We start from the raw sequence: 11300 nt of genomic DNA on the forward strand, positions 1-11300 counted from the left end.
ACTCTTAACTTATTATGAGACTTATTATTATACTCTCTCGCTCTCGTAATGTATATAATATCATTTTAGTATACTCTCTCACTCTCGTAACGTACATAATATTATTTGTTTAGGAAAAAAATAAAATAAAACTCATGGACTTTCCATATTCAAGACTTACATTGAAAAGATAGAGAAAAAAATTCAAGATATTAATAATTTAATTGGCTCTATTTAATTATTAAAAATGTAATTGACTCTAATGTTTTTTTTTTTTATTTTAAATATATCATCTCATTAGTCTGGTTTTAATTTTGAGCACCATTTTTATTCACACACGAGGCCGCCGCCGCGTGGAGGAAGGAGGATACAGAGAATTTTCAATTTTGAGAGCTACTTTTCCTCTCTCTGTTTTTTTTTTCCAAGATATTTTTGTTAGAAGGAATGCGGGTAAAATTCTAACACCAGTCACCACCACCACCAACTCCAACCCCAAAATTTCTCACCCTTTTCTTTTCCTGCATTTCTTCGAATCCCAGATTTTGTTTCTCGTAAAAACTCATACCCTTTTCTTGGTTTTCATTTTTTCCAATTTTGCCCTTCTCTCACCTGTGTATTCTCTTCTCTTAGCCTTCTTTTCCCCTTCTTCTTCTTCTCGTGTTCGCCGATTGGACTGGTTATTGTTGTTCATCGTCTATGGATAAATCTGTAATCTTTTTGTGTATCGCTGCCTTGGCAACTTCGCTACGATTAGTTTCTTCGTCTTCTGTTTTATGCCCTCACGACTCCGATTTCTTCCGGTACAGCCTTCAATCTCAATGCCCCATCTGGATCTCCCCCCATCCACCCCTCAAGGTACGTTTTACCCTTCCAATTTCTTACATAACTCGTTAATTATCCATTTATTTGTTAATTTACTGTATCTTTTGTTGTTGACTTTGTTGATTATTGGAAATCTCTTTTTTATTTTTTTTATTTTTATTTTTCCTATGGGTTGGTGATGGCTGAATATAATTTTTTTTTCTTAGATTTTTAATCAGAAATGGTGATTCTCGATGCTGGGTACTTCAGTTTTCGAGGTTTTAATTGCAAGATGATAGTTGTTATGCCATGCATTGTTTCTTTGTTAGAATGATGAAATACGATTTCAGATAAACTTCGTATGCCATGTATTTTGTCTTTGTTAGGATGATGAAGTTCGTTAAGTTTCTGAATTTGTGATCAACGAGCTAAAGAAGGAAATTTAAGATAGAAATTTGAGATAGCTTTGTTACTGAAATGTACAAATATGTATTGGCTTCAAGGGAATATAAGTTATATAACTCCGTCAAAGTGCTAGGTCGCCTATTAGATAGCGTTTCTGTCTAGTCACTCCATGGAGTGCGGTGTTAGTATTGCGTTATCCAGTGAAGAGGCTTTGGTATGAAGTAAATCTTTGTATGAGTAAGCTATTAGTTTTTGTGCTTACATATATGTTTTGCTGCCTTGAAGAATCTGCTGAGATAGTTTTTGGTAAATGGTGGGTTTTGGTGGAAAACGTGCTATGCTGCATGATGGAGCTAGAACACAAATGATATGCGTCTGCATGGCAAATGATTATAAGTTACAACAAGTAGGGTGTGTCGTCGTGTGTGGCTATGGTTCAAGTTGGTGCATTATCTGATTAATCCTACGACAAATGATGTGAATATCTTGTATGTATAGAATCATTTGGGGGTTGCACTAAAACAAGACTATTGCCTTGCACTGAAACTCTCTCTAATTTGGCATTAAATGCAGCAGTTGTTTCATTCCCCCTTTTACCTCCCAATCCTCAGCCACACTATATGTTAAACTAGAACTAGTTTAATATAAGGGACTCGTGTTTTCAGATTATATATTCATTAAAAAAAATAATTTATTGTTCACCCAAAATAAAAGGCGAAGAAGAAAGTTGGTTACTTTAGTTAGATGTAATGTTTGGACCATCTTTATCAAACTTAATGTGCTGAACTTTGTGATCATGTATGCTTCTACATTTGGTGAGAATGTTAGCATTACAACATTAAATTAATCTTAAAGTCATGTAGTGATCTCTCTCGGTAACTTATGATTTTGCGGCACATAAGGAACTTGAGTAGTGCATTCTCTTACAGTGGTTTTAGTACATTTGGAATGCCTTTGTTGTGCTTTTATCGGAGCATCTTATTTTTTAGAGGTTGTAAAGTAGTAGGTTGTGAAACACTGGCTATTAATTGTTTATATTATTGCTGAAAAGTTTATGTAATGAAAGAGATTATGATATATAAATATAATATGTAAAGTAGATTAGAGGTTGATAGTCTTAGTGAAAACTGCTGTACAATAGTCTTGAAACTAGGTGTTAGGGATAGGGATATGGATTGCTGGTTCCGCTAAAGTAAAGTGTTTAGGGGGATCCAAAAAGAGCATTGTGGTGGTGATATGAAGAAATAGGGGCTGGTTATGTACACATGGTCATAGCAGTGCCTGAATATCTATGGAAGAGACTAAATTCTAGGCTCCAAAGCAACTCCATATTTATTAGAAATATGGTCAGAAATTTTATTGTTGTCTAAGGATGCATCTCAGCAAGTGCCATTAATCTTTACAGTGTTTTCTGTATTAGAATGAAAACCGCATACCTTAAGAATTTGGAGTGCATATTCATTGATAGATGTTTTACTTTTCGTTTCCAGGGGATGTAAACGAGGTTTGCTGCTTTTGTAAGTTGAATTTAGAGTTTGGATACGGTTTAGACTCTAGGGTTTAGGCCTTGGGGAAAAACAACAGCGATCTGTTTGAACAGTAAATGATCCATCTTTTAAATGCAATGGGGATCCGTTTATTGAGTCATAATAATCAGCTGATGGTAGTATGACATTGTTTTGAAAGAATACACCACTAGCATGACATTCTTGTTCTCTTTAAAAAATGGAGACTTCTGAATGTTGTTGCTTATTATTTTTATTTTTGCAGGTGGATGGAAACTTCCTAGACAGAGCTTTGGCATCGCAACAGAGGACTGATTATACAGCAGTGCTCTTTTATGCTTCCTGGTGCCCATTTTCACGCACAATGTATCCTACATTTGAAAAGCTCAGCTTCATGTTCCCTCAAGTAGAACATTTGGCCATTGAGCAATCTTCAGCCCTGCCGAGGTAAGCTTAACTTGGTGTACTTTTGTCCTCTATCTAATTTTTGCGTAAGATTCCTTCTTTTGCATTTGTATCTGTGGTAAGCTAAATTATTGATGTTGTAGGCCAAACATTCATTTCAGGAAAAAGAAAATATAAGTGTAACTGTGTAAATTTACTGAGTAATTTGTTTGTTTCTTAAAAAACATCTGTGCATTCATAATGTTTTGTGATCTAATTGTCAAAGAAGATTCTACAGATTTATTCTAGTTAAAACTGCATAATATCCATGGCCTTGGAAGGCAATTTGTTCATTTTCTTATAGTTATTACCATACCGCTTCCAGCAATGGGGGAGATATTTACTGTAAGATATTTATGGGGGAGATTATTATCTGTTCTTTGAAAACATTAGCTACATCGTCATGCTGCCTTACCTGCCTTTGATGTGTTGTATTGCAGTGTGTTCTCAAGATATGGAATACATAGTTTCCCTTCGATTTTAATAGTCAATCAGACATCAAGGGTGCGTTATCATGGTCCAAAAAGTCTCTCCTCGCTTGCACAGTTTTACCAGAAAACCACAGGTAAAATTTTCTTAAATTGAAGAATATTCATGCATGTGGAGCAGGAAGCTTACCTATTGTATTCTTTTCCTTCTCATCCATTTTTTGCACTATTTCTTACCGCATATGTTCTTGATGCCTTGTGTCTTTCAGGACTTAAACCAGTTCAATATTTTGATGACGATCAAATAGTCAGCTTAAATATTCGTGAAAAATCTTTAATCCAGTCAGTGAGTAACATGTCACTCAGGGAGATATCAAGGAGGGAACCCTATTTAGCTTTTGCCATATTGTTTCTCTGTTTGAGGGTGCTTCTGTATATATTCCCAAAGGTATTGACTCGCCTCCATGCTTTCTGGGTCCTATACGTTCCCCATTTTAACTTGGGAGTATTTGGGGAGACAAGTCAAAGTATGGGGCGTATCCTCCCCATGGTTGACGTTAGGAGGATTTGGACCAAGCTGAGATTATGCAAGATGAGGAACTTCCACGAGGGAGCAAAGAATGCCAGGGTTTGGGCTTCTTCCCTAACTTCTGTCTCCTTGGGCAAATCTTCATCTGCTCGATCGTCGTCATTGTCATCTTAAATGCAGTACTTAAAATCTTGTACAAGACAAACTTGCGTATAAATCTCCAACTAACGTGTATCATCGATCATAAGCTGCTGTGATGCTCTCGGGGCAGGTAGTCCTCTCTCTCTTTGTTTCCCTCTTATTTTTACTGGTGGTGATGATAGCTGAATTGAGTTGAGTGTTTTTAGTGAAAACAAACCAGCATTGAAAATTTGAGAATAGCTTTCTTTTTGTAAATTACTCGTCATCTGACGGAACCTGTATGGAGTTATACCAGTGGAACGTGAGTATATTATCTTTGTCTCGATTCATTGTTCATGACCATAATCTTGCTTTCACTAATCATCTAAATCTTACAGTTACGTATGAAATATCATGTTCCAGATAATAGTTGGGCATATTGAGGGCTTGTTGAGTAAGGAGCTCTGCATTTTTTGGGCATTCGTAAACTTAATTTGCCTAATGGAATCCACGACTTGTTGCTTAAACATCACACTCCATATTGAACGACTTGCCCGCACGAAGAACTCTGCTTCATCATCTACCGTCTCCGCCACGACATTACGTTTGCAGCTGTTAACAGCTTGAAAACCAAGCTCCGTCGAGTAACTATGAGCTAATGTCTTTTTGGTGAATGCGGGCGTGCCAACTCGCAATCGAGCTCGGTTGGGCGAGTAGAATAGCGTGGTAGTGGTGTCGAATTTTCTGTTGACTTCTGCGCTTGAGCGACTACGGTTGAGGAATGAACACTTCTTAGCCTAGTTCTAGAACCTGAAGGCTAGGTTGTCTAGTTCACTATGAAGGTCAAGATCGTCTGCACTGAGTTCAGCGTGCGCTAAACTGGTATCAAATTGTAACGGCAAAGGTACTCAAAGGAGATGAGCATTTTAATGGTGATCGTGGTTAAGTCGTGTGAATGTCAAACTGCAAATGCACATGAGATTAACCAGTCATAAGACTTGGAAGATAATCAACCAATCCAGAAGAAGATTATGAACATGGTAAAACTCGATCGTTCTTCATTGATCTAGGATTTTTTTTATTAAAAAAAAAAGAAGATAGTAAGGGAAAGAAAGAAGAAATGTTGATGAGACTCTCTCAAAGTGAGACTGTTTATGAACTTTTTGCTATCTTATCTTTTTGATAAAATACTTTATAATATTAGTATGAAAATTGTCCATGAAAAATTTTACTTTCAAGAGAATCTCCTTAATATTTCTTAAGAAAAAAAAAAGAAAGAAAGAAACCAATAATAGAGATTCCATCCCATGGACAGTTGGACGGGCCTCCCTTTGTTTGGTGTATTTTTTTTAAAATTTTTGCTTTTGCATCATTGTCATCCAAAGCGAACTCGAACAAGCAACCGACAGTCGCTCTCTAATTTCCTTTCTCTTGAGCAGAAAGTGTGCAACTTTCACATGGAGGGAGGGAGGGAGATCAAAAGAAATATCCTTTGGTCCTTGAACATTAATTAACCTCTAACCCAAGTTACACAATAGTAATCAAACTTTAAATTTAAAATAAAGCCATTAACAATTGAAAAGAAATATAAACCGAACCCATCTGGTGAGGCAAACCTTGCTTTCTCTCTTTGGTGGGTCCCCTTTTGGACCACCATGCATCCTTCTCTTTGTCACTATTAGAAAGGATAAGCACTCCCCTCATTCAAACCGTGTCAAATATCTTGCTTGCTGAATGGTGTGGATCAATCTTTCACTCCAAGAGCAACAAGACACACTCCATCCCCATGTCCAGTGAGAATCTCCCCACAAAACTCCATGAAAGCCACCTTCTTTGATTCAATTATTATTCAACATTACCAGTACCCAACTTTGAAAAATATTTCCCGATTTTATTATATATAGATGAAATACCCTTCTCCTTTTTGGATCATCTAAATTCATTGATCCCAAAATATTTCTTTTTTTGTTGTTGTTTGGAAACGAGATGGATCTTGATGAGTGGGAGTACCTCCCTGACGATGCGTTTCTTGATTTCCATGAAGAGAGTGCAGACAAGAGGATTTTCTCAAGCAAGCGATACTCCTCTTCTGATAATTCAAAAAGTGTTTTCAACATGAACTACTTCATAATCCCATCACCCAGTTCTAGGTCAAAAGTCATTCACGAGACACCACCACCACAACCGCCAACACCACCGCCATCGGCGTCGCCAGCTGGGATTGATTCAAGGCTTGTTCCTGTTCCAATTCAACTGGAACTACCTCCAAGCTTTGGCAAGGCCTCATCACTCCCACAAGAAGAACAAGAAGAAGAAAAACAAGTCATCAAAGTCTCCCAAGTGGATCAAGACACACAACTGTCCCAAGTTTACTTCAAGAAAACTTGGGAAAATGAATTTGCCGACATGAAAATATTGGACTCCCCAAAGTCTCCCACCTGCAGATCACCCAAGTTTATGCATCAACAAACTGATAAGCTTCAGTTTGATGAAAATTTAGGTCAAGAAATCACCTCTCCAAGGACGAAAGTTGTTGACCAAAACAGCTTGTTGGAGTCATCAGAAGATACCAAAGAGATCAACAACAGCAACAACAACAACAACAACAACAACATCTGGAAGCTGAGTTTTACAGGAATCGGAGCGATTTGCTCTTTTGGTTTTGCTGCTGCTACCATTTGTATTATCTTTTTCGGTGCCCATCAGAGGAACAAACAGTATCAGCACAACCAGAATCGCTTCCAGATCTATACTGATGACAACAAGGTTAGCAAATTTAATTTTTCTTCTAGCTCTTAGCTACATAATTAGTCCAATTAATTACATAAGTGCTATTTTAATTTCTTAATTTGTTTTCTTTTTCCCTTTCTTTTTAGTTAATTAAAAATTGGCACTCGTCCAAAACATTGACTTATTACAATTTGTTTGATTAATTTTCTTTATCAAATCTGATTAGTTTTCTAATATGCGTTAACATGTCCAGTTAGTCATTAAACACTAAACTCGACATGAGTTATATAATATAAACAAGACGGTGATTGGTTATAAATTACTGAACCCGACATGCTGTTTCAATCATGCACAATAATATCTTCCGTGTGGCGTCAAAATGCATTGTTATAGGTTTATTTGCCCCATTTTAGGATTGTCAATTGTACTAGAGTTGAACCAATAATAATTTAATCCCAGTTTTGTTAATTTTTGGATGGATGCAGAGGATTAAGCAGGCTGTTGAACGTGCAACCAAATTGAATGAAGCATTTTCAGCAGCTAGAGGAGTACCCCTCCCTAGAGCTCATGTCACATATGGTGGTTACTATAATGGTTTATGAACAGCCGGCGCCCACTCGATGAAATGGAAGTTCGTTTTTAGTACAGTACAGTACTGCATGAGTTCGCTTTTCAATGTACTTGTACAAGATATATATATAATCTTTCTTCTAAGTGTATAAGGTCAATAATTGCGCGTTGCATGCACGGGATCGATGCTTGTATATATAGATTCTGAATCTTTTATTTGAATAGGAGATTCCCAACTTTGTATTAGTTTGGCTACATATTTATTATTTGTATTTGTAGAAGATATACAAAAGTTCTCATTTCTCACTTCTCTTCCGCCACCTTGAACCTCTTTGCACAACAGGAAAAGTGAAGAATAACAAAGATGAGTAGTTATTTGGTTGTTGCTGCTTGAGTGCTTGGTAACAATGTTGTTATCAACGGAAAAAAATAAAGTAAAATTATAATGTACTAGTCACATTGTGGTGTGACTACTTTTTGTCAACTTTTTTCATTCGCAACCTCATTATTGCACTAGCAATAACAATAAAGTAACTATTCATTTTGATAACTGTTGTTAACTTTTTTTGTATTATCGTGGTTAAAAGGACAATTATATTAATAAGAAACACACTCAATTTCCTTTTCGTTATCTTCATGTAAAGGCCAATGGTGGATCCCATGTACATGGATGCTTAATGAACTGTTTTTAGTCTCGACTGATCGACATCTTCTTATTATTATCTAAGCAGTTTAGTTTTCAAACATGATTACGTAATAAACAATATCCTTTTCTCTTGGGTAAAGTCTAAAGCCAGAAATAGTTTATTCATCCGCTACCTAACTTTAATTTATATATATATGCAATTGTTAACCATTGCCATTATTTTTCATGTTTTATACTAAATTATTCAAAATTACGAGAAGAAGAATTCTAAGTGTAAAAAAATGAATACACAGTTCTAATAAATTAGCTTATCACTCACATATTCGGGATGGTTTTGTTCAGCTAATGCTTAATTTTTGACAAACTAATCTTTCTTTCTCTATGCTCTTACTCTACCTGGAAATACTTGATCCAAATAATTGATTAGAAGCAGCTAATTAATTGGTTGCCGAATCCGATTACTCATACGCAAGAACTTAATTTGGTAGATATTTTGACAGGCCATGAGGAGGACTGATGGTGCACCATACATATTCAAACAAATGATATTACTGAGTCATGACCCACTTCGATCAGAATTTGGTTGATTAATTTGTCAAATATGTGATGACCTGTGCTTCATTACAAAATTTACGACGTGATGTTCATAGGCTACATTCAATATATGATTGAGAAATAATTCACAAACGCGAATTGGTTCTGCTTGGAGTGACCCTTAAGGCCTCTCCACCAGAATGGACTTTTATAACTATGTTAAATAATTTGGTCACTTGGAATTTTGGTCAATTTTATTGAGTACGACCTTCATCAAAGACTCTTCTTCAATACTTTAGACACCCTGGCGGCTGGTGCTCGGAGTTCAACCACGTACGTCAAAACAAAAGAAAAAAATATGATTTGGAAACATTTGAAAGAAATAAAAGTCACTATATACGTTGCCCAATTAGTGAGATTCATAAATATACTCAAGAAGGCAATTAATTAGAAAACCTGATTTTAAACAAGTAGTTACTATATCATTATTATTTGAAATTAATTTTCATTTTTAGGTGAGTTTTTGCTCACCTCTTAATTATGGTGTAGCGTTTCTTTTCTTTATGTTTTTCTTATAACAAAAATGGACTCCTTTTTGCCCTCCAATTTAATTGTTATTTGCTATAAAAGTAGTTTGCATTCCAAGTTAATGTGGCATATGTTTCTCTCTCACTTTCTTTTTTTTTTTTTTCTCAAGACAAACAAGATACTAATGATGAGCATATATCGCCCTAATTACCTCCTCCTATTCCTCACCGCCTTATTGTATCTTTTCGTTGTTGTCACCGCGTATGGAGTGGGAGGAGGAGAAGGGCACCTTTACCCTCCCAAGTACCCTCCTCTAAGGGGTGGGTATTTCCCCTATGACAACTTGAACGACCCACGTTTGAGGGAGATCGCAGAGTTCGCCATTTCCAAGTACAACAAGATTCATGACCAAAAACTATTGTTGCAAAAGTTGGTTCATGGACAGTTCCAAATAGCGGAGGGAACCAATTACAAGCTTGTCATTACAGTTCTCAATTCTTCTAAGGTCTTTAGCGGCCCAATCAACTATGAGATTATTGTGTTCGAAAATTTTTGGAGGACTATTAAGGAACTAAAGTCCTTTGTTCGAGTCCAAATTAATAAAAATTAAATCCAGTCCACCTTATTTATAAGGTTTTTGGAGTCCTTTCTTACTTCTTTCTTATATGTTTTAGAACATAATCAACTAATAATATTCAAGTTACTTTCACATGATACATTTTGAGTTTGATTTCTAGCGCTGGCTAATCACACGATGGTGGTCAGGAGAGATTGAAATGCTTATGTGAGTCTTTCCAATTTCTGAAAGGAAGGATTGTTGTGGGGAAGCCACCAACTAGTCATCTTTTTCAAATAAGAAAAAACAACTCAATTTCATTACTCTTCTCAGATTCTCCTTTACTCACTCTTGTTTGTTCAATAGCAAACAATATTCTCTTTTGTGAAGTAACCAACAAAACGATATAAGAACAGGAAGAAATTAAACTAATTAACAACCTCGAATGTAAAAAGTAAATGTGTTTCTTTTGGTAAAGGCCGTGAAGTGCCCTTATACCTGAAAAGTGGGACTAATCTCCACTTGAGGTTCGGCTTGATTCTTGCAATAGAGTGCTCACGTAAAAATTCCGGCAAATATAAAAAAAAAACATGTAGCTTTCTTTTTGTTTAGTGGTGTTTTTGACAATATAATTTGGTGAAGCTTGTGACAGCAAAAAGAGGAGAGACTAGATTTTAGTACATGATGCAAAGAAGGGTAGTGACATTGATCCACAAGAACCTTAACAAACTCTTGAAACAGTGGAAGCTAATTTGAGGAAAGTTGAAGGCATGAGACAAACAATTGAAGTAATTTGTTAAACCCTGTGCCTTTCCTTTTTAGTCATTAAAAACCTCAAAACAAAAGAAACAATATTATTTTTAAATATTGCCTGTAAGGCCACCAACTGGTCCTTTTTTTCTAATAAGAAAAAACAACTCAATTTCATTACTTTTCCTCAAATTCTCCTTTACTCACTCTTTTTCGATCGATAGCAAACAATTTTCTCTTTTGTAAAATAACCAACAAAACGATATAAGAACATGAAGAAATTAAACTAATGAACAACCTTGAATATAAAATCTAAATGTCTTTTTTTGGGTTAAATACTGCGAAGTGTCCCCATACCCACAAAGTGGGACTAATCTCCACTCGAGGTTTAGCCTGCCTCTGGCCACAAAGTGCTCTCGTAAAAATTTCAGCAAATATAAAAAACGACATGTAGCTTTCTTTTTGTTCAGGTTTGTTTTGTCTATATAATTTGGTGAAGCCTATGACGGCAAAAAGAGGAGGGGCTGAATTTTTGTAAATGATGCATAGAAGGGTAGTGGCACTGATCCACAATAAGCTCAACAAACTTTTGAAACAACAAAAGCTAATTTGAGGAAACCTGATGTCACATCTCGGACCGGCTCCGCTGTGGCACGATATTGTCTGCTTTTGGCCCCGGCCACGCCCTCACGGTTTTGTTTCTGGAACTCAGATGAGAACTTTCTAGTGGGTTACCCATCATAGGATTGCTCTCGCCCAAACTCGCTTAACTTCA

General features: G+C 36.2%; 3 protein-coding genes across 3 annotated transcripts; all 3 read left to right on the plus strand.

Annotated features, from left to right (window-relative positions):
- The first annotated feature begins 478 nt into the window (after positions 1 to 478).
- LOC103944399 (5'-adenylylsulfate reductase-like 5) lies at positions 479 to 4557 on the plus strand. The gene is made up of 4 exons (XM_048579401.1): positions 479 to 834; positions 2956 to 3137; positions 3575 to 3699; positions 3832 to 4557. The coding sequence occupies exons 1-4, from the start codon at positions 676 to 678 to the stop codon at positions 4263 to 4265; spliced, it is 900 nt and encodes a 299-aa protein (XP_048435358.1). The 5' UTR covers positions 479 to 675; the 3' UTR covers positions 4266 to 4557.
- Positions 4558 to 5914: 1357 nt separating this feature from the next.
- On the plus strand, positions 5915 to 7817 carry LOC103944400 (probable serine/threonine-protein kinase samkC). Its single transcript, XM_009354852.3, has 2 exons — positions 5915 to 6977; positions 7427 to 7817. The coding sequence occupies exons 1-2, from the start codon at positions 6198 to 6200 to the stop codon at positions 7541 to 7543; spliced, it is 897 nt and encodes a 298-aa protein (XP_009353127.1). The 5' UTR covers positions 5915 to 6197; the 3' UTR covers positions 7544 to 7817.
- A 1586-nt stretch (positions 7818 to 9403) lies between these two features.
- Positions 9404 to 10460, plus strand: LOC125475082 (cysteine proteinase inhibitor 1-like). Its single transcript, XM_048579415.1, has 2 exons — positions 9404 to 9724; positions 10428 to 10460. Exons 1-2 carry the CDS (start codon positions 9404 to 9406, stop codon positions 10458 to 10460), a joined length of 354 nt encoding a protein of 117 aa, XP_048435372.1.
- Positions 10461 to 11300: the final 840 nt, after the last annotated feature.

This window comes from the organism of the source record quoted next, unplaced genomic scaffold (genome assembly GCF_019419815.1).
Source record: "Pyrus x bretschneideri cultivar Hongxiangsu unplaced genomic scaffold, Pyrus_bretschneideri_v1 Contig131, whole genome shotgun sequence".
Classification (NCBI taxonomy): Eukaryota; Viridiplantae; Streptophyta; class Magnoliopsida; order Rosales; family Rosaceae; genus Pyrus; species Pyrus x bretschneideri.